Source organism: Durio zibethinus, chromosome 18 (assembly GCF_047325235.1).
Source record: "Durio zibethinus cultivar Kanyao isolate XHJ-2024 chromosome 18, ASM4732523v1, whole genome shotgun sequence".
NCBI lineage: Eukaryota > Viridiplantae > Streptophyta > Magnoliopsida > Malvales > Malvaceae > Durio > Durio zibethinus.
Genome location: NC_143179.1, coordinates 7087948 through 7110195, shown reverse-complemented (window position 1 = coordinate 7110195; position 22248 = coordinate 7087948). Strand labels below are relative to the sequence as shown.

Sequence of the window (22248 nt, the reverse complement as noted above, 5' to 3'; positions counted from 1 at the left end):
AGTATAATAAAAAATCGCATTGGTTTATTAAATAAAATTTATTAGTTGAAACACCCGTACGTAAATTAGGAAAATTTGATGCAAACTTAGGCAAGAGAAGGGTATTTATTAATTAATACAATAATTTCAGGGAAGTTAAAATATTTTATTATGAAACGTTCTTAAAGAATAAGTCTATACTCTTACTTGAATTAATAAATATTTAATTTGATGTATTACAATCACCTTATTGTTGTAATCGAGTCAATTTATTGTTAGGTTTAAATTTGATTTGACTCAGAAATTTAGATTCAAAATTCAACTAAAATTTGACTAAATTTAATGTTTTATATTTGAATTCAACTTGTAATTTATTCAAGAAATAGACTCAAAAAATATATATAAATATATAAAAAAATATAACTTTTTATTATTTATTTAGATAAAGTCAAATATATTTAAAAAATACAAATCCAATTAGATCACAAACCTCTGAAATCAAATATTAACATATTCAAATCTAACTTAATTTATTATTTGTATAACTCAATTAAAAATTTAAATGAATAATTTATTTAATTAACTTAACTCATTAATATCCTACTCTAACGTCCTATGTAAATTAATCACAACCACAAATATCACAGTCAAAATTAAAACAGCAACACAACAGATAAAAAAAAGCTTTTAATAAAAAGCCCTAAGAGCTAATAAATCCAAAGCTCTCCAACTCCTCAACCCTCAAAAGTAATTCATTAAAATTCTCTACTTACATGAATGCTCCAACATATTTATATTATGTCTGCTTTACTTTTATTATACCTTGTAACTTACTACAGTTGGAATATTGAATTTTTAATGGAACAGAAACTACAATTACATATACATACATAAATATAATTTTTTTTCTTCTTTTATTTCTGTATGATAAAGATTATTGACATTGGTAAATGAAAAAGAAAAAGATAAACACTAAAACCCAGAAAAACTTACGAATATTAATATCTAAAAATATTTCTTAGTCATCAACTTACAAAAAGTAAATTATGCTGCAAAACCCAAGTAACCAAACTTTGTCAGAATCTCAGATAAAAAAAATTCTCACACGAAATGAAAATTGAAATTTTATGGTTATAATATTGCAAATAATGTGACTTGGTTTCGCTTGGTTTTTCCTGTGAAGTTGTGATAATCTTCCAAGAGATAGCATGGAAATTGTACAAACAAGAGTTGTCGAAAACGAAGTCATGATCTACGCCATGTGTTACGCGCAGGAGACTCAAAGGCAGACACTCTTTTCTGTAACTTAAGGTCCTTGTAAAACTTATCTATGAACTCCTCAGCCGCTTTATCGACCTGGCTATCTCCCTCGTCCTTCAACGGGAAAGGCGAGTCCGTCACTCTCAGTTGCCTCACCATAGGACTCTTTCCAAACCCTGGCAAAACCATGGGAGACGCCTCCACCGCCGCCTCATTGTTCAACATCTCCAGAACCTTTTGCAGCGCCGCGACCGTCGTCACATCATCATACCGACAATTAGATGACTTGCTAAAATGGTGGCGGCTGTTGTAGAAATGGTGATTATGGTGCTTACGCTTGTGAGCAGCGTAAAAGGGGTAGAAAGCTGGGCTGTTGCTGCAGCTAAACTCGTACTCTCTTGGGGAAATGAAGGAGAGATGAGCATCGTTGGATCGGCAACTCAAGGAAGACAAATGGTCATGGATTTTGTGGTTGAAAACAAGGTTGTTTATTGCTTTGCCTGCATTATATTTACCCTTCTTGATCATAAAATGGAGATCAACCATTATTTTGCTCTTCGATATCCCTGTTTTTAACATGAAGAAAACTATCCGTACAATGTTCCATAACTTTTTTGCTACAACTGATGGGCTTGCCTCCATTTCCATTTTTTGTACTTTCTTGGGTGAGAGTGAGATCTTTCTGTTCTTCTTTTTTTTTTTTAATTTCTTAATATTTTTGGGTAATTTTTGAGAGAATAGGGAGAGAAAGAGAGGGTGAGAGAGAAAGAATTAAAAACAGAGGAAGGGATCTTTGGTTTGGACGCAATGGGGGAAGAGATGCATCGAGCTATATAAAGGGCTGGAAAATAATTATTTATTAATCAAGATTAATAGTATAAACAAGCAAACAGTCCCCACTCTACATTATCGCGCGTTTATATAAACCAGAAAAAAGCTTTGAAAATTGCTCAATTGCAAAGCTCTTACGCGCTTCAAGAGAGAAGGATTATGATTTCCATGCAAGAGAAATAGAGGTCGAAAATTTTCATTTATTTTTTTATAGTTAGGGTTTTTGTCGCACTTGAAATTACTAGAAGAACCCTAGGATGGAACCAAATTACTTAAGTATAACCTTGGGTTCAATGATTAAAGGTATTTAAGTGTGTTCAAGACGTCGAAAAAGGGCATTGCCGTGGACACTAAGGTGATCGTTTAATTTCATGTTGTCTAGATCACAGCTCAAATGGGTTAAATCCTCACCGTCTATGGTTGTATCTTTGACCGTCAATTTTGCATATTAAAAGAACATATTAAATAGCACCTGGACCCCAATGTGTGACAGCATTGACAATTTACAGCTAGCCAAACTTAATTTGCTGTGAAAATTCAAAGTCTAGCGGCTACGCTTATAATCATAGTGTATGGTTAAGGGTTCAGCCATGGATCGGCAATGGCTTTTTTTTTTTTTTTTTGTCTATATTAATGTTGGTGTCAAACTCAATTTAAAAAAACAAAAGATAAAGACTTGAAATCACAAGAGATTGGAGATTAGTTTAAAATAAAAATTAAATATATTTTTTATTTGTATATTTTGATACTCAAATTAATAATAAAAAATTTTAAAATGTGCTAAGAATGAGTCCTTTTATCTTAAATAAAAGGGGTATTTATATATGAAAAGGGAAGTGATTCAAACTCTGAAAAATAAAATTAGGATCAATGGGATCTGTTTTACCTAACATAGCAGGAGAAGAACCAACCAAAAAAATACTAAGTCAACGTATTCACATATCACCCAATGATTTGTAGAGTTATCGTAGATTTGGAGAACTCATTCAACCTGCCACAGTAGCCCAAACCCAATTATTAAAATGAGTCGAGTTTGATAATAAATTATTTTTTATTAAAAAATATTATTTTATTTTTTTAATCATAAAATGCCTTTACACCTAATTAAATGGAAAATTAAATTTTCTCATTAGTGTTGATTTAGACTACTATCTCACAAAATGGTGGAATCTATTCTCATCACGTCATAGTTGCGTTTTATATTCATCATGGCACAGTGAGAATGACTGTTATCACGTGCCAAAGGCACTCTTAAGAATAAGACAATGATGTATTTTTTGTGGTCACTTTATTCTTGGTTACAGAGTTAACTACTCTATTTTTTAACGCAGCTAGTATTTATTTTGGACATTTAATTATGATGAATTAAATATGTGGAAGTGAATAGTGAAGTGATCAATATCGTATTTGAAAGTAACTCTTGATAATTTATTGCTCGGACAAATTGTGTAGCAAGTAAATATGAAGGTGCTTTTGAGTGAATTGAGCTAACAATTAACAAGGGTTTTCTAAACCAGTACTTTAAATATTAAATAATTAATTTTTTTAATGCTTTAAAATTTCTTAGCATTAACTTTCAACTATGAAATTTATTAAACAAACATATATTATTGTAAATAATATTAATTTTTAATCAACTTTTAAAAAATTCTTAAGATATTTGTTAGCAAAATCGAATCCTAAATATTAAATTATATATGATGAGTGAATAGAAATCGGGGAGGAATCGAACCAGCCGGCTGGCTAGCCCGCGTTCGTTCTAATCGGTCTCTCTCCATTTTCTTTTCCCTAGCAGTGAAGCTCTCTTTTATTCTGGTTGAAAGCGAAGGTGGAAAGTAAAATGAATCGGTCCGTATCTTGTAATATAGTTTATGACTTTAAGCAAATTAATGAAGTTGTTGTGCAAGAAACAAAAGTTGAAAAGATTATGACTGGAATCGTGTCCGAAGTTTGGCTCGATTGAGATTGTATTATACCAAGGTTATTTGGTTGTTTCTTGCCAGCTTTTTTCATGACGATGGAGTCGCAAGCGGACAGAAATGACTACCAGCAACTATTGGGACACGTGGCAGACTAGTTGAGGTCCTGATGAATCTATGGCCGTACGTACCAATATCAACCTTCGAATACCATCATCTGGGCCATTCAATTTGGTAGGAACAGGGAAGGGGCCGAGTGGGATCCCTCTTTGCGTTTGTCAACAACGGCCGGCGGCCAGGAAAAGAAAGCTTGGAGATACGGCTAGGACAATAATTGTGCGAAAAATATATAAAAGCTTACATATAAAAAATCCTAATTCAACCAAAAACTTGAGATAATCAAAATGATATTTTTTAGACAATAAAAATGATCCTTTTTAATTTCTTTAATCTCTTTTCTTTTTTTAGATTGAATTATTTTTTTATAATGTATTCTCTTAAATTTTGTTTAGTACGTTTTTTCAAACTGATTTATTATTATTTTTTATCATGCTTTGATTCATGAAAAGAAATGCGCTTGCCATTTTTTTTTTTTTTAATGATGCAATTTTTAGAGTTCATTATTATTTTTTTTTCAGATTGAATCCATTATATCATTATGTACATGTGGGTGGCAGGACTGAAAAACACAAAGTGGGGCAAACATTGCCTCTCTTTCAGCAATAATGGCGAAAATGACCAACCTGTACGTGCCAACTGATTGATTTTGATTTAAAAAAAAAACTGAAAAATTTTTAACAAACAAAAAGGAATTGTTTGAGCATTTCAAAGTATTTGTTTTTTTTTTAGTCGGATTGGATTTCAATTGGATTTGTATTTAATTTTAATAATTTATATATTTATTTAAATTTAATTTGATTTAATATTTTAAGTTTCAATTTTTTTTCAAGTTTAATTTTAATTTAAAAACACTCAAACTTATTTATTAAACTTAATTTTTATAATAAAAAATTTAAAAATAAAATATTAAAATAAAAATTTACATATATATATTTATTTATATAATTATATATATTTTATTAGAGTCGAGTTGGATTATGCTTAGATTTTAATTATTTATTTAAAATTCGATCCAAAATTTAAATAAATTTAAATTTTATATCTAAACTCAATTAACAATTTTAATTTTTATCTAAATACTCTCAAAATTTAGACGAACCTTTAAAGTTGAGCTGATAACCATTGATCAGATCTATTCTAAAGTGGCTAGTATTTAAAATATTTTACTTTTTCTTTTTGGTAAGTAAAATATTTTACTTTGTTCTTAGCTTCTTGGCTTGTTTAATTTGCACTTTTCTTCTACATATGCTCTTTGAACAATGAAAGCAGCTTTCAAGCTGGGTCCTAAGACATTAGAAAACTTGCACATGACAAAGAGGAATCCAAAGCTGAGGAGATCCCTAAGATGCCAATATTAGTCAAATTGAGAATTGGAGGTTAACTATAACAAATAACATTTTTAATTTGAATTGCCATTTAAAATGATAATTTTTTTTTCTGAAAATTCTTTTTCGATGCATGCATGAACTTCACGTTCTTGACAATTTCTCATATCCCTCTTTTTCATTATTAATAAAAAATACATAATTTGAACTTCACATATTCTTTTTTATTTATTTATTTAAAGATATATGAAGGCGGCACATTACGTTTTTTTGGAACATGTGATTACTTCGAACTTGTCATATACCGTACTCTGATTTAAGATTCAATAGAAGCAGAATTTTAATAATTAATTTAGATTGCTCATTAATAATTAATAATCCTTTTTTTTTTGTCTAATAAAAGTTTTCGTCAGAAAGAAAAAAAAAAAAAAAAACAAATCCATCAGCATCCACAGAGAGCACTTAGATGTTTACTTCTTTTAATAAATCACGAAAAGAGGGCTCAGTTGGATTTGCTTTAGAAAAAAAAAGTTTATGTTTTGTTCAAAATAATGCCCTTTATGCTGAAACCGACAGAAATTGCTTTTGCCGGTCCTTATTTGTCGATGACTTTTTTATATTAAATATATAGTACATTCAAGATTAATGTTAATTAGAAAACATTCATAAAACTCTACAATAAAGCCATTTATCTCAAGACGAACTAGTTTATCGTAAATGAAAATCATCAGATAAAGATAAAAAAAAAAAGTCAACAATCTTGAGTTTAATTGATAAAATATTAAAATTTTTACTTGAATAATGAAAATTTCATCATTAATTATCTTAAATATAAAAAATAAAAAAATATAATCAAGATTTTTAGAAGCAAATGACATAATAATTAAAGTTATATTTAATATATAAGATGATAATCATTTTATATCATATTTGATTTGTATCTAAACAAAGATATTAGATTATAAAAAGAATTAATAATTTTTTTAGTATAAAATAATTCAATTCTCTCCGATTGAAAAAAATTATTTTTAATTCATGAGATTAAACTTATATAATTATATCTTTAAAAAATATATATTAATAATTTAAATTATATAAATTTGAAATAAGAATAATAATTTTGATAAATAAATAAATTATATAAATTATCGTAATCTTATATATCAAATATGTCTTAAAAAACTTATAATTAATTAGTATTTTCATTTGTGAAAATAGAGATAAAGGCATGCAAAACTTGGAAAAATGTTATAAATACAAAGCAGTAAACTCGGCACGAACTCGTCGACCATTTCCGGAGGAATTAAAAAGGACAAAAAGGCGTATTGTAGCGTTGGAATTAATTAAAATGAGAGCAAAAGCGTGTCAAACCGATGAGCCCTACAAGGATAACCACTAATCTCAAATCTCTGTCCTCCAATCAAACATTGTTTGATTTTTCATATCGAACACCATTGAAAGCTGTTTACATATAATTCACATTAATTTCAAGATATTTGATGTCCTAAATTATTGGTGGTCCGACCCATTTTTAAAGCTATATTTTTCATTGTCATTTTCTTCGTTATTGATTTCGAAGTTGTTTTCTTAGTAAACTTCAACAAGTCCATGAGCTTCTTATGACCATAATTAAACACCCTTCCCTTCCCCAAGGGAGCTTTCTTTTCTCTTTTTTTCATCCCAATCCTCAAAGTTATAGCTAAAGCTTAATGATATCCAATTTTATGGTGGATTTGTCACTTTATTAGCTTTTATTAAGTGCCATGTGGAAGAAGCACCAAGCATGAGAGGTTGTTCGATTGCTGGATCTATTTATTATGTGCTTATGGGACCCCAACTCTCTTCATTCTTATCTCTAGCAATAGCTGCATGATTAAAGACTTATAATTCAGATTCTATCTAGATTCCAAAAGTAACACTAAACTGATTTTTAGTGGTTCGCTTTGAATTAGGAAAGAAATTTTGTATTGTGGATTACTTTATTGGTGGATTTGGATCCCCTTTTATACTGCCAATCAGCTAGTATTTCCTTTTCCAATATCATATTATATATCCATTCTAAATTTGAGTTAAAGAAAGGAAATATACGTTTCTGTGTCTTTTTATTATAGCTTTTAGGAAACAAGTTTCGTGTATAAATGATCAAACATTTGCTTGATTGAAGAAAAAGAAGCCCTAACAAAGGAGGTTATTGTTATCCAGAACATAATCTAGAATCCTCGACCTGGAATGGTGGTTATCTAGAACATATTGCAGATATTGTAACTCATGAAATGTCATCTTTAAATTAATGATATTTTTTTTTCTTTCAAAAAAAAAAAAAGATTATTGTCTAAAAATAAAAAAATGATACAAGCATTAAAATTTGAATTTCAAATTTATTAACTATTATTTTTTAAAAATTATTACCTGAATTAACCAAATTGAAACTCGAGTTTATGATTTAAAAGCAGCCATATGTGCCCTGTTCTATAATTATTTTTTACCTCTAAAGTTTAAAGAATTAATTTGTACGGGGTTTAAATTAAAATCTAATTAGTGACATATAACTACATGGCTTAGTCTAACAAAATAAAAGAAAAGGGTCTTTGGAAAAGCGTGTTATGGAGTTTGGTAACTTTATATTATGATCTTTTGACTCATAAATCTTTATATCATGGTTTTTCTAGATGTAATTTTGAATAGCTTATCCAAAAGTCTTCTTAGGTATTGTCAAGGTTCCATTTGTAAAGCGAAGCAAATCAGCTTTCTATCCGAATCTATAGCAAAAATGTTACCATTTCATCTTTACTTTTCTTTTTTTTTTCCCTTCAATTTCTCAAATTCATGAGTTTATAAATCAGATCTCAAAACATTTCAATTCTTGGTGATTTCCCTTTTCAAAGTTAAATTAGCTAGATCCTCGCTCGAGATATTGAAGCAAATGGAATGCATATATACAAAAAAAAAAAAAAGTATTTGCATAATTCTCTTATCATTATTGTTAAATTGGTTAACCAGTTGCCCCATAAGTTTAAATTAATCGAGGGTTGGAAAAAATGGTAAGGGGTGAATACACTCAAGTTCGAATCTTTCCGATAAATGATTTGATAAGTTTGAAAAATTCCTAAGTAAAAGTTCAATAAATTCGTAAATCTTAATTAGATTGATAATTTATTTTAATCTTAAAAATTGAGTAACTTCTCTTACTTTTAAATTTTTATAGTATAAAATAAATTTTAATAAAAAAATACTCAATTATTATTTTAAATTTTAATTAAGACGCCTCTATGTGCACCAATCAGATAAATGGTGATCCAAATGTAGGAAAAAAAAAACAATATTAGGAAAACATTACACAATCTTAATGGACAGCTAAACATTAAGTGAAGAATTATCATGGGAAAAGCATTTTTTAGGATTTGAATTAGAGAGTTTGGATATCCATGTTAAGTTAGGTGATAGATTGTTTTAAAAACTTAAATCCAACTATTACATATATTCAAATATTAATAATTTCAATGTGGTTTTAAAGTTTCCTTAAGTAATTATAGTTCTTCTTCTATTTTCTTTCGCTGTTTCGTATGCCTATATAAAAAGCAACGCTTTCTGGGCCAAGCAGAGGGAGTTGCCATCTACATCACGTAAACATTAATTTCACAACGAAAAAGTGATGGAGACTTGCCAAAATCGATCCAACAAATCATTAACAACTTGCAGCATAAATGAAAAATGGGGTTGGAAAGTGCAAGCTTTTTCATTCAGCTATGTTTGGTTACTTTCATCTTCGGCAGCTATTTATTTAGAATAACTATGTTGAATATATAATAATAATAATAATAATAATAATAATAATAATAATAATAATAATAATATCGATGCAGGGTAAACATGGCTTTCAATTTTTTAAAATGAAAATTTTTGGTGTTTTTAGTTCAAACATGTGGCGGTTTGAATCTTAATCTTAATTGCACTAACTATGCATAAATTTATTTTTTTTTCATATTGCTGGAAACCAAATTTTTTTTAGCAGAAAAAATATGTATTTATCATTGAGTCAAGTAATCAAGCACGCTGATATTGTATGAATTGTGGTGTTAAAATTTGAAGAGAAAATAGAATAAAAAATATTTAAGATTTCACTTACCTCCAGAATAAAATTAACACAAATTATATTCAATAATTAATGGAATATTTACATATTACTTTGTGAAATTATTCTGAGAAATTCAAGAGCTTAGTTCATCAATATTAATAAGAAAGGTAATTCATTTCTTTTCTTTTTTTTTTTTTTTTACAAAAATTAGTTATTTAGTTTTTTGAGTGTATTTGTGATTATCTTGAATGCGTAGTTTGTTTATTCTTATAATTGAAGTAAATTGTAGTCTACGAAAATAGGAATTCTTTGCCTTGTTTGCCTGCTGAGAAAATGTTGAACGTTGACCTTTCATTCGTTCCGACATCAGTATAAATGGGACTTACAAAGCCAATACCCCTCCCCCCCCCCCCCCTTCTTTATTGAATCATTGATTTGATTCAGCTTTTTTTTTAGTTGAGTTTAATTTCCTTGAATTTTAAATGAACAATCCATAAAATTAGTGGCAATGCTCCTTTATATTATTGTATGGATTAACAATGCTTCCTTTGTATTTACTCTTCTTTTTTTTTTTTTAATTTCAGATCATGATTTTTTCTATTAATTTTATGCAAATTCTTTTGTTTGTGTCATGCTACATGAGGTTGCAGTCGGATATCATTTAGTTCGAATAACTTTTAAGTTTTCAACAAAATTCAACTAATTTATTTTATTTAATTATGTTCAAATGATCAATATTTCAAGTGATACTTATATCATATGAGGTGACTCCCAAAGTACATATTGTTGCAATTAGAAGATCGAATCCTCCTTTTAGCAACTAGGAGATTAAATTCAGCATTTAGCCTTAGCAGTTTTTCCAGTATGTGAATCACCCAGAAAACTGAGGTCACTTTCACAAGATCTGCCTATCAGGTCTTGACTGCAGAAATAAAATGGCTTTGAAGATTGTTACCATTTTATTCAGCACCAATGGAAAGCACAAGCAGGGCCGATCATTCTGGACACACATGTTGTAAGCCAGAAATTTTACAGGAGATTCTCTTCCTCGTTGCTTCTTGAAACTCAGTGGATTTTTACAGGTTATCTTCTAATTCGTCCGGTACATGCAACTTCTCAATGGCAGCCTGTTTAAAAATTCAAAAGAGCAATAACAAAAATCACATTTCTATGTACAAAGTCATGCTTGATAGAGAGAAAACAAGCCAGGTAGTACCGAAAAAAATTTGACAAATACACAGGTCAATACCTTAATTATAGCAACATCGGTTGCAGATGGTTTTAAATCCAAAGCAATACCAAAATGAAGCATGGCCTTTTCATGCATGTTTTGCCGCTTATAGATTTTACCCATCAAAGCATACACACTGCTTTCACGAGGGGCATGCTCTTTAAGTTCCTCTAGAACTTCTAGCGCATCATCAAACTTCTCCAAGCTCATGAGTATATTAGCCTTTTGATACATGGGAAGAGGGTTTTTTCTGTCTGCCAAAATTGCCCTGTTCATTATCTTGATAGCATCCTCACTTTTCTGTAACATGATCGCGACAAATGTTCAAAGAACTCCCCAAGTGGATATTGTTCAAATCAAGGTATAATAAACAGTACAGAAGTAGCCGGACCTTTAAGGCATGAAGTGCAGTTCCAAGGTAAGACATTATAACAGAAGAGCGAGGATTTATTTGGAAAGCCATTCCAAAATGATGCTCAGAAAACTCAAACTTCTCTTGACGAAGAAAGATCATTCCTATACCATACCAGGCATTATAATGCCTTGAATCAATTCTAAGTGCATTCTGGTAGCTCTTGATTCCATTCTCAAAATCCGCTAAAGAGACATACCTGCAGATGAAAATGTAATGGCAGAACTTTAATAAACAATTGAAGTTTATAAAGAATGAAGTTGTTATTAACATGTTCAACAATGGAGCAAAATGGTCAATGGAAACATACTCATGACCACAAAGAGTATGGGCATATGCAAATCTTGAATTCAGTTGCACAGCTCGTTTGAAAATTTTCAGAGCGGTTTCATGGTCTTTCTGCAAGCTGTAACAGTTTCCCACAGCACACCTGCAAGTTAATTCAAATATAAAACAATAGAACAAGGACAATAATGATTATAACTTATAAGAACTCTCAAAATGGCTGCCCTCTAAACCTCAACATTGCTAAAAGCAGACAACTAGCTGCTATTAAACAAGGCAGGCATGTAGAAATTAATCTCAGGGGAATAACAGTTTTGAGAAACTTAGGATACAGAAATTGGTAAGATTCATAAATTATTCAAGAAAGAAAAGGAGGTTGCCATTGCTCTACTTAACAAAAAGTTTGATAAATCTACCATGATTGAGGAGCTAAGCGGTCAGTTGATGTCAATTCCTGGGCTAAGTAACTCAATTTCATGTCTTCCTTTAAATGCTGCAAGAAAATAAGGACAACTTTCAGCAAAGAAATTTACCATAAAATTAGAGGTGAAATCAATACAAGTTTGAATGAGACAACTTCACTTGCTCTAAAACTTTCACAAGTAAAAACGAGATAGAGGTCATCCTGATTACTATAGATTAGTAAAGCAACAATATTTCAAGCAAAGTAAAAATTACATTTTAAGGATCAAGGGAACTCACATATAGAACATTAGAGTAAATATCCATTCCTTCTAAACTGTAAGGAGTCACCCGACGGGCAAGACTAAATGCCCTATCAGCTTCTAAGTAATCTACCAATTCAAAATGTGCTTTACCAACCTGCATTAGAAATTTTAAAAAAGTACTTTATAGTCCATGGAATGAATTAGTATTAATTCTCTCTCACACACAAATGCATGCGACTTGCAAGCAGACCCAAGTCCTTCAGTTAATCAACCAAATTTAGTAAAAAATATTTAGATCAACCTACATAAAATGTGCAAAACTATAACTATAACTGCTAAAATATGTAATGCGTGCCTCTTTCTATGACGTATCATTAAAAAAATTATTTAAAATTACAAGTCAAGACTACTTGATCAACCTGGTATGAGACAATCTGACATCAAGAGAGGGAGAAAACAGAGAATGTAACATCAGAAGCATTACCTGGGACAGCACCCAGCTTGTATTGTAATGCCTATGTGGCAGTCTCAGATAGGTATCTAATGCATCCTGTTGACAGAAGAATTATCAAGAGCATTGAACATTGCACCCAGAGATGTGAAGTCAATATCTGTTTCTTTCAAGATAACCAAATAATTACCTGACACCTGTACAGGCAAGAAAGTCTGTAGCCTTCCCCAAGGGATCTTAAAAGGCCTAATACTTCTGAAGCACCACTTATGACTTTTGAGCCGCTAAAAAAAATTCCACCAACTGGAACAGTTGCGCCGTCTTGGTCAAGGGATCTAACATCACCAGAAGGAAATGAACTAGAAGTCATTGATGCCATATTTGCACGAGAATCATCAAATGCCTCATTCCTTATCCCTAAATAATATCAAAATTCAAAGTTTCTAAGCATCAGATTAATAGTCATCGTGCAGTTACAAGCAGGTAGAAACAAGTAGTTAATTGGAAGAAGGAGTTGTGTTTCCATTCATCAGAAGAAAAATTAGCATTTCAACTTAGTTCAATCAAATGACTGTCACAATTAGTTTCCCAAAATGAACTCATAAAAACAAACCAACTCTATTACCATCGTGCCCATCAATCATAAATCAACAAATAACAAATTCAAACAGATTTGTAACCTTCTTCAATATTTTCGTTCACCCAAGATAGTCCCTTACGAACTGTCACAGTACGAAGAGCCACAGAACTTAACTTAGAACTTCCAAGGTATTTAGAAGAGCCATTAGTCCCATTTCCAGCTACTGTCGAGATATTTGCGTTTATATTGGCCCCAGCATCTCTACCGAGTCTTGTACTTCGTCGGGGACCAGAATCAGAGAATAGCCTCCCAGAAATCTGACCAAGAAGGATCAACAAACTACTTCAGGTGGGTGAAAAGGAAGCTTCATACCATACATCACGCAGCACAAGGATGATATTAAAGTACTGGTTCCACTAACTGGACATTGATGTATCAAACAATCACAAGTAATTGAAGAGAACAACTGGCACCTGTTTGAATAATTCCATGTATCAATTTAACAAAAAAATAATGCCATCCTACTCAAAAACTTCTCTGAAGAGAACCATGTTACACAGCCAACTAGCATGATACTGTTAATTTAAATAAACAACTGGCTACATGTGTAGTGAATGTGCTTTATGACAGAAAACTAAATGGTTACTATTTCTGGTTAAAAACATTTAAAGCAGGTAGATCTATATGATTTTCTTTTTTTTTTGGTGATCAAGAACTACAAAAGCAATGGCATACAAAATTACGATTTCATCAAAGCTCTAAACTCTAAGAAGGCATTAATAAGAAAAAGAAATATTGAATTTAAAACCACTTTTACCTTTCGAAATTTTCCTTCATCAACAAACTTTCTTCGCGGTGCTTGAATGGTAGAGTTCACAACTGACCTTGGAGAACCATCAGTATTAACTGTGTTGAGGTTGGAACCATTTGGCTGCATATTTCTACACAAAGGTGGCGGAGCCACTCCTGACAACTACAAGATACAGAGGAATTCAGGCTGTTTCCCATATTCAGACAGGAAAAAATGAAACAAACTAAATAACCTAAATGCATCCACCCTAAATTAAGTAAAATCAAAACATAGAACTCTACATACAAATGTGATTCAGTGTTTTCCATTTCACGTCATCTTACCTGCAAAGCCATTGGGGAAGGAGTATTATAAAATGACATATTTGGAACAACACCATTTTGGGGCTGTGAAGCAGCTCCACTCACCACAGCTGCTCCACGATAACTACCAGGGATATCTCTAAGGTTATTGCCTTGTGTGTGTTTCAATTGCCTTGGACTGACTTCTTCTGAACCAAAGTTCTGGGAAGAAACTAAATTATAATCCTCATTGGACGTATGCACGTTTGGGGATGCTATCCCATGATGTAAGTACTGCTTTTGAATGCAAAGAGCAGCTGCTTCACCAAAAACTACAGCTGCATCTTCAGCAGCACCTAATATAATCAGACACAAAAGAGCATAACTTAAATATGAATGAAATGTAGGAGAACAAGCACTATATGATACTAAGAACAGAATCACATGAACAGATAAGAGAAAATACTGAGTGAACACAAGTAAGATCAAGCCAACCAAAAACAATTTGCTGAGCCATCTAAGTGATATACTATTTATAAGTCCAATTGCAGTAGCAGACAAAAATTAAACTAAACCTATGAAGTATATCAGTTCACCCATATTAACTCAAAAATTAGTGAGATCAAGGATCTGATCAACCTAGCATCATAACATAGCACTAGAAAGAATATAGAACCATGAGAGTATTCTTTAGACAGACCTAATACACACAACTCCTCATAAGCAGCCCAAAGTAAAGGATCTATAGACAAAGCCAGCCTAAAATGATGAATGGCGTTTTTTGTTCTATCTGTGTACCTGTAAAAGAGATGATACACAATCAAGAAACTTGAAGATCAAAACTGTTTGAAAATTGAAAAATAGTTCCAGCATCCCAGATTCCCAGTGGCTAAACAAGGAAAAGTCAAAGCATAGAGGATTAGGTTCCTTCATTACAGAGGATCCCATTAAGATTGTCTATCTCTATCCAGGCAGTAATCAGATTAAACAGCATTACATAAAAGCAAAAACGAAAGAATATCATCCAATACAATACCACAAGCATCCCTTGCATTTTATCAAGCCATCTTAGGAGAAAATTTCGGAAAACAATTGTAAGTTGTTTCTCCTTAAATTATGTATTATCTAACAGAGTTAAAGATGAAATATCTCACACCAACCTGTAAATAAGGCCAAGAAGATAATGACCAGCTGCACCATTTGGAATCTGCACAAAATAAAAAGGCATTAGCAAGATATTTCCAACATGAGAATTGTGTGAAAGCCACAAAAAACTAATATGTCCTAGAAAATATCATTCAATACCTCTCCGCCAGGCTCATGTGCAGGACATAAAGCTGTTTCAGCCTCGTTAAGTAGATCCATCTGAAAGCATGATATTGCAAACAAGTAGCGGGATTGAGCCGTTTGTTTTCCTTCATATAAAGAAAGGACTTTATGGATGAGCAACAAGATAACAATTAGTCATAATAATGGGGAAAAAGAGAAAAATAAAGCTATGATTAAATATAACAAAACAACTTCAAACACTAAAAACAAGGGGATACCCTTCAGAATACAATATGCGGAGTAAGCTTGATTGTTCTGCAAGTAGCAAGCAGCTAACAACTGCAAATTCACCTACATTTAAGACAAAAGGTTATATTTTAGTTCACTATATGCAGTAAAAGAACCCCACTTGTAAATTACAAGAAATTTATTGAATTTAGAGCCTTAATGTTATTAGTTTATCAAGCTCCACTTCCAAGATCTATGTTCTCTACAAAAACTAAAGACATTGAAGCCCAATTTAGAAGTAAAGCATTTTTTTAATGGCTTCCAGATTCACATTGAAATTTGAAAAAAAAAAAAACAACCAAATCAGAAATTAAAAGCTAATGTTGTAATCTAAACACTAAAACCAATAAAATTCTGGGATAAAGAAGGAAAATTTAAAAACCAATTAATCGCTAACGAGTGAATGAAGCAACGCGCACAGTCGATCTTGAAAATACAAATAACAGTTCTTCCTTTTTGTAAACGAATTTTATAAACCCGGAAGAGTTAAAAATCTTCTAAGAGACTAGAAAGGTTAACATTTTCTTCTTCTTTCCTTTTTTCACCAACCCTAAAAAGTTTTTGAATAATAAAGTTCAAAAAAAAGTTTCCTTTTTTTGGGCAAGTGAGTTAGTGAGTGAGTTACCTCGGTAGGGGACTCAGCGCAGAGGCGTTCGCAAAGGAAAATGGCGTTCCCGAACATGAAATGGCGAAGACTGTTTTGAACACAGTCTGTGAGTATCGCTTCCATGGCGTTCCTATTTTGGTTAGATTCAGAGAACAAAAATAGAAACAAAAGGAAATAGAAATAGAAATAGAAATAGAAAGAGGAAGTTTTCTTTCTGGTTGCTACGGTGGTTTCTTTAGGTTTCAAAAAGAGGGCAGCACGTGTTCTTCTCTTTCAAATTCAGCTCTCACGTGACATTATTTGGGGTAATTATCAGCTGCTACACACACCAATTTATTCTAGTGGAAACCGGGGCCCTGTTTTGTTTTAAATCAAATCGAATGCATTTTTGTTAGTAATAATTTATTCTTCGAACTCAAAGTTTCCACTAGGTTTACTGTAATTTAGTTTTATCAAGCAAAATTGAATAGTTGACATGATAAATAATATATGTATGTGTATTTATTATATAAAATATAAAATTATCATGTTAATTTCTTGTTAAAATGATATTTTTTTATTTTTATCACATTTATATATAATTTTTATTAAAATTTTAAATTATTTTATTTTTATTTTTTTATATCATTTTCGTATTATATTTAAACTTATCAGATCTAAATAAAATAATTATAAATTTAAATTATACTTAAGCTAAAATTTAATTTAAAAAGTTCATCTAAGATTCACGATAATGTAATTGGAAATTTTGTAAGCAATTTAAAGAATTCATGGTTGACATGATTAGTGCACTCCAACCAACCAAACTCAATCTGAACTTGTTGCCAAGCTATAACCAGGAGTCTTGGCAAGTTTCCTTTGCTTCATGATCCCTCTAACCCTCTCGACCTCTTGCCACAAACCATTGGAAGCGTAAATATTAGACAATACGACATAAACCCCATCATTCCAAGGCTCCAACTCTTGCAAATGCTTAGCCACCCACTCCCCCATCTCCACATTCCCAAATTTCTCACAGGCACCCATCAAACAACCCCAGATAACCACATTTGCCTTCATAGGCATCTCCTCCACCATCTTCCTTGCCTCCTCAAGCAACCCGGCTCGACCAAGCAAATCTGCCATGCACCCATAGTGCTGCAAAGTTGGCCTTATCCCATAACCATTCTTCGTCATATCAAAGTAAAATTTGCCTTCCTCCACTTTCCCACCATGTACACAAGCACTCAACACCCCAACAAATGTAACATTGTTAGGTCTCACCCCAACCTCTCTCATACAATGGAAACTATCAAGAGCTTTCTCAACATGACCATGCATTGCATAGCCAACAATCATGGACGTCCAAGAAGAAACATTCTTTTCCTCCATCCTGGAAAAAACCAAATACGCTAAATCCATCCGACCGCACTTCCCATACATATCAACAACCGAATTCAACATCAAAATGTTGGATTTTTCCAAACTTTTGGCTTGAAATACACACTTATGTAGCTGAAGAGCCAACTCCAGATCTCCTAAACTACCACAAGACGATGTCACACTAACCATAGTCACATCATCAGGCAAAAACCCACATTTTTTTAGCTCCAAAAACATATTTATCGCTTCTTTAGCACGCCCACTTTGAGAAAGCCCTCCTATGATGGCATTCCAAGAACCCAATTTTCTCTCCGGGTTTTCATCAAAAACTTTCCTCGCATTTTCAAACTCCCCTGCTTTTGCATAAAGGTTGATAAAACCGCTCTCGCAAAACTGATGTAACTCAAGGCCGATCTTTATAGCCATGGAGTGAAGCTGACGGCCAAAGTTAATAGCGAAACATTGACACGTGGCCTTTAAGATAATGGGAAGAGTGTAACAATCGGGGAAGAGTCCAGCTCTTGACATGGCAACGTAGATGTAAAGTGATTTAATGGGAGCATTGAATCTGGTGTAGGATCGGATAATGTTGTTCCAGTGAAACGGCGCCGTGTAAACTGCGAGAACGCGCGTTCGGACGATGTGGGCATAAACTTGATCCAGGCGGAGAATGTTGGTGCAGTTTGATAATAGATTGGGCAAGTTTTTGGCTGGGTCTTCTGCATTACGATATGGAAATGATGGGTTCGTTTCAGAAACGGAAGATACGGTAGTTGAGGCGAGATTGCGATTGAGACAGGAAAGAGTGGTTTGGTGTTTGGGATTTGTCGTTCTAGGAACCAGAAGGTGGAAGCGTCTTGAGTTCATACTTGGGAAAGGAGATTTTGATTCAGTTCCAGTTGCACCTTTGGCAGGACACATGGGAGAACAAATTTGTTTCAAGTTTTTCTGTTCTCTGAAAACGGGGGCTTCCAGTGTCAATGGCATCATTGGACACAGAGAAATGAGAATGCTATTTATGCCAAAAAAAAAAAAATAGAAATGATAATGCTGCTCTTGGAGTCTGAAAAATATGCTAAACGACACCGTTTAAAGCAAACAGAAACTGTAAAAGGAGACAAACGAAACGACGTGTCGTTTCCCTTCCATAATATTCCATTGAAACCATCAGCAGGTGGAGGATACAAAAACCAGAACCAAATATTTCGCTGCTTGACAGAAGCTCCTCGAATTTCCAGCCGCTCAAAAGAAAATGCAAAGCCAAACCGAACCGCAACCAGGAATCAACCCCGACCAAGATGATCAAACAGTGGAGATTGATTTATCATCCACCAGCACTCTCGATCTCACCAGCTTCCAGCTCCACGATCTCGACTTGGTGGAATTGCCGCTAAACCTTACCGAGTTGGACCTTACTGCGAACCGCTTATCGACATTGGACCCTCGGATTGCGAATCTCATTAACCTCAAAAAGCTCTCTTTTCGACAGAACCTCATTGACGACGCTGCTATCGAGCCGATCTCTAGCTGGGGCTCGTTAACTGCTCTTGAGGTAATCCTATCTTTTCCTTGACGCACTCGAAGCTTCGTTTTTTTTTATTATCTCACTCCTTTATCTGATGTTAAGAATTGCTAGAGCAACAAAGGAAGCTAGGGGTTATGTATTTGTTTGTTTTTGTGTAGGAATTGGTACTTAGGGATAATAAACTGATGAAAATACCAGATGTCAGCATATTCAAGAAGGTCTTGGTTTTTGATGTTTCTTTCAATGAAATCACTTCATTGCACGGAATGTCCAAGGCCTCCAGCACAATCAAGGAACTCTATGTCTCCAAAAATGAAGTTACTAAGATGGAGGAGATTGACCACTTGCATGAGTTGCAAATTCTTGAACTTGGTTCCAACAGATTAAGGGTTAGTTCTTAAATTGCTTGAATAATCTTTTTTTTTTATATAAGTACTTTAACAAGCATCTATATTATGTAACAGGAAGATGAAAATTTTCTGTTTTCTGGCATAAGCTTTTTTTTTTTAATTATTGTTTCAATATTGGAGTCCAGTGAAGTACAAGATTGGTGAGTTGTCTTATTAGTAATTTTTTTAGCATGATCTAAGTTTTGAAGTGCTTTCTTGGATCTTGGTCTCCCAGGCAATGGAAAATTTGCAAAATTTCTCAAATTTAGAAGAGCTGTGGTTGGGAAGGAACCGAATCAGAGTGATAAATCTTTGTGGGCTCAGATGCATCAAGAAAATTAGTTTGCAAAGTAATCGTTTAACTTCTATGATAGGATTGGAGGTATGGCTCTTTCAAAAAATGCTGTTCTCACAAATTTTTTATTTCCATAACATTTCGATGAGGTTTTTCCATGGAATTTTTGTTTTCAAGGAATGCGTTGCCCTGGAAGAACTATACTTGAGCCACAATGGTATAGGAAAAATGGAAGGTCTATCAACATTAGTCAACCTCCGAGTATTAGATGTTTCATCAAATAAGCTAACATCAGTAAATGACATTCAAAACTTGACAAGGTATTGTAATTTCCCCTTCCCCTCCCTAGGGATCTTGTCTTATCCTTAGTTGTTGACTAATTTTGCCTGCAGGTTGGAAGACTTATGGCTCAATGACAACCAAATAGAATCACTTGAAAACACAGCTGAGGCTGTTTCTGGTTCAAGAGAAAAGCTCACCACTATCTACCTTGAAAACAATCCATGTGTATGTTTTGCAATTTGAAGACCTGAAATGTCTAGAACTTTTGTTGTTTCCTTATGCATGCAGCATGCCTATGATCACAAATGCTTTGCTTTGGATAATTGGTTGAGTATCTTGATATTTTTGGTTCTCTATCAGATTCTAAGTCATAGTTGTTCCAGAATTCACTCTTAATCTTTATGCTATGGACCTCCATTCTTTTTGTCACCTTTTCCTGATTTATATATATGTTATCTTCTCTCAATTATTATCTTCCTAAATTAATATTATTTAATATTGATGCATGCTGTTTTATCACATCCATCTAAATTTCTCGTCTACCATCCCAGGCTGCATTCAATGAAGTATTTTTTCCATATCAGCCTACCCTAGGTGTATGGCATTCAATTTAGCCATAGTGTTATCTGTATTAAGCCTTTTACTTAATGGTTGACATTTCCAATCTTCTCTATTGGCTTAATATTCATTCTTCTCTCTTAACCTTTTTTATATATGATCAAGCTTATTGTTTTATTGCAGGCAAAGTCTCCAAACTACTCTAGTACCCTGAGACAAATTTTCCCCAATATCGAGCAAATCGATTCTCACGTATTTGCTTAGAAGATTTTATAGGTTCTTCTGTCTGGACTGTTGTAGTTGAAAGCTCAGAAATTGCAGTCATGTGAGTAATCTGTTAAATGTAAAGTCCCTTCAGTTTCTTGTTGGTTGGAACTTGCTGAGGCTACACATTTTGCTACATGGAAACAGGGTTCTGAAAGTGATCACTAATTCCTCAAGGGGTGTGGGGTGAGGCTTTCTAAATCAATGGGATGTTGATTAAAGTGTAGTGTCAATAATTGTTTGGGCATTTTTTATTTCTTGAATTGTAACCTCTTTCCAACTGTTTATGGTTTTGAAGTAATATTTCAAGCTCTATCTTGCAAACAAGAATTTATGACTTTATAGGTTGTTGGTCAGTCCTGAAATTCCCATAAGATGCATGATCACTTGAAGCATCTTCATCGGTTAAAGAAGAAATGCTTAACCCAAGTTTTATTTAGAAATGTTGTACAAGCATGTTCTACACGTCATATCAGCAATCTTTTCTACTTGGTGAAGGAATGAGAACAATGCATTATGAAATTAAAATATGTTAAGTAATAAGAACATGAAAAAAGAAGTCTGATCTCAGACGGTTTATGCTGGAATTTGGTAAGTTTAGAATTTAAATCACAGTATTTCAATTCCTTCCCCTTATCTTCACATTACAATTTCCATTATATATATATATATATATATATATATATATAGAGAGAGAGAGAGAGAGAGAGAGAGAGAGAGAGAGAGAGAGAGAGAGAGAGATTGTGGCTTCTTTATTAAAAAAAAAAAAAAAATCTGGTCTAACAAAATGATCCCGACTTTTGGAGCTAGCCATGCTTTAAGCATACAGGATGGATGTATGACTCCTAAGCCGTCTTAACAACAAAACACTCCCAGGAAGAGCATCTCTAATCTTAATTTTACCTCAATTAAGAGAATGTGCGCTACAAATGAAGATCTCTCAGCAAAGAGTTCACCCAGGTTGTGACTCCAACGGTCTTGAGCTTGCAATTTCAAGCCATTGCAAAACAAACCTATCCGAGCAGTCACATGGTAATACGTTAATAAAGCTTTATACTAGCTTATTGAGAGCTACTGCAGCACAATAAAAATCAATCTTGGTGGTTCATGGCTATCTTAAATCTTAAAAATTACTTACCCAAACATTGCCCGCAGAACTAGGAAATATATTCAGTATCACA

At 32.8% G+C, this 22248-nt stretch overlaps 4 protein-coding genes across 5 annotated transcripts; 1 reads left to right on the top strand and 3 right to left on the bottom strand.

Annotated features, from left to right (window-relative positions):
• Positions 1-870: 870 nt before the first annotated feature.
• Positions 871-2068, bottom strand: LOC111300348 (uncharacterized). Its single transcript, XM_022895984.2, has one exon. It carries the CDS (start codon positions 1885-1887, stop codon positions 1225-1227), a length of 663 nt encoding a protein of 220 aa, XP_022751719.1. The 5' UTR covers positions 1888-2068; the 3' UTR covers positions 871-1224.
• Positions 2069-10203: 8135 nt separating this feature from the next.
• LOC111299124 (cell division cycle protein 27 homolog B-like) lies at positions 10204-16631 on the bottom strand. 2 transcript variants are annotated; one of them, XM_022894117.2, is made up of 16 exons: positions 16411-16631; positions 15776-15848; positions 15534-15643; positions 15389-15435; positions 14929-15026; positions 14271-14584; positions 13954-14109; positions 13237-13453; positions 12747-12973; positions 12590-12655; positions 12140-12259; positions 11854-11930; positions 11463-11582; positions 11132-11351; positions 10759-11040; positions 10204-10636 (listed from the first exon to the last, which is right to left on the bottom strand). In XM_022894117.2, the coding sequence occupies exons 1-16, from the start codon at positions 16513-16515 to the stop codon at positions 10586-10588; spliced, it is 2283 nt and encodes a 760-aa protein (XP_022749852.2). In that variant the 5' UTR covers positions 16516-16631; the 3' UTR covers positions 10204-10585. The 2 variants fall into 2 exon arrangements, with proteins under 2 accessions (XP_022749852.2, XP_089603291.1); XM_089747165.1 differs by lacking the exon at positions 14929-15026 and having other exon boundaries at positions 16411-16608.
• Positions 16632-17049: 418 nt separating this feature from the next.
• LOC111299122 (pentatricopeptide repeat-containing protein At1g77170, mitochondrial-like) lies at positions 17050-18744 on the bottom strand. Its single transcript, XM_022894115.2, has one exon. It carries the CDS (start codon positions 18742-18744, stop codon positions 17200-17202), a length of 1545 nt encoding a protein of 514 aa, XP_022749850.2. The 3' UTR covers positions 17050-17199.
• Positions 18745-18865: 121 nt separating this feature from the next.
• Positions 18866-21397, top strand: LOC111299123 (protein phosphatase 1 regulatory inhibitor subunit PPP1R7 homolog). Its single transcript, XM_022894116.2, has 6 exons — positions 18866-19306; positions 19438-19668; positions 19904-20050; positions 20141-20283; positions 20356-20470; positions 20987-21397. Exons 1-6 carry the CDS (start codon positions 19007-19009, stop codon positions 21065-21067), a joined length of 1017 nt encoding a protein of 338 aa, XP_022749851.1. The 5' UTR covers positions 18866-19006; the 3' UTR covers positions 21068-21397.
• The last annotated feature ends 851 nt before the right edge of the window (positions 21398-22248 follow it).

Bases quoted from the DNA above. Each gene is read 5' to 3' on its own strand.
- LOC111299123 (XM_022894116.2), top strand. From the start codon at position 19,007: ATGCAAAGCCAAACCGAACCGCAACCAGGAATCAACCCCGACCAAGAT. The intron at 20,051-20,140 runs GTATGGCTCTTT...TTTGTTTTCAAG, and splicing joins CTTCTATGATAGGATTGGAG to GAATGCGTTGCCCTGGAAGA. The intron at 20,284-20,355 runs GTATTGTAATTT...TTTTGCCTGCAG, and splicing joins GACATTCAAAACTTGACAAG to GTTGGAAGACTTATGGCTCA.
- LOC111299124 (XM_022894117.2), bottom strand. From the start codon at position 16,515: ATGGAAGCGATACTCACAGACTGTGTTCAAAACAGTCTTCGCCATTTC. The intron at 15,027-15,388 runs GTTGGTGTGAGA...TCTCTTTTACAG, and splicing joins CTTCTTGGCCTTATTTACAG to GTACACAGATAGAACAAAAA. The intron at 12,974-13,236 runs GTTACAAATCTG...GATATTATTTAG, and splicing joins GAACGAAAATATTGAAGAAG to GGATAAGGAATGAGGCATTT.
- LOC111299122 (XM_022894115.2), bottom strand. From the start codon at position 18,744: ATGATGCCATTGACACTGGAAGCCCCCGTTTTCAGAGAACAGAAAAAC.
- LOC111300348 (XM_022895984.2), bottom strand. From the start codon at position 1,887: ATGGAAATGGAGGCAAGCCCATCAGTTGTAGCAAAAAAGTTATGGAAC.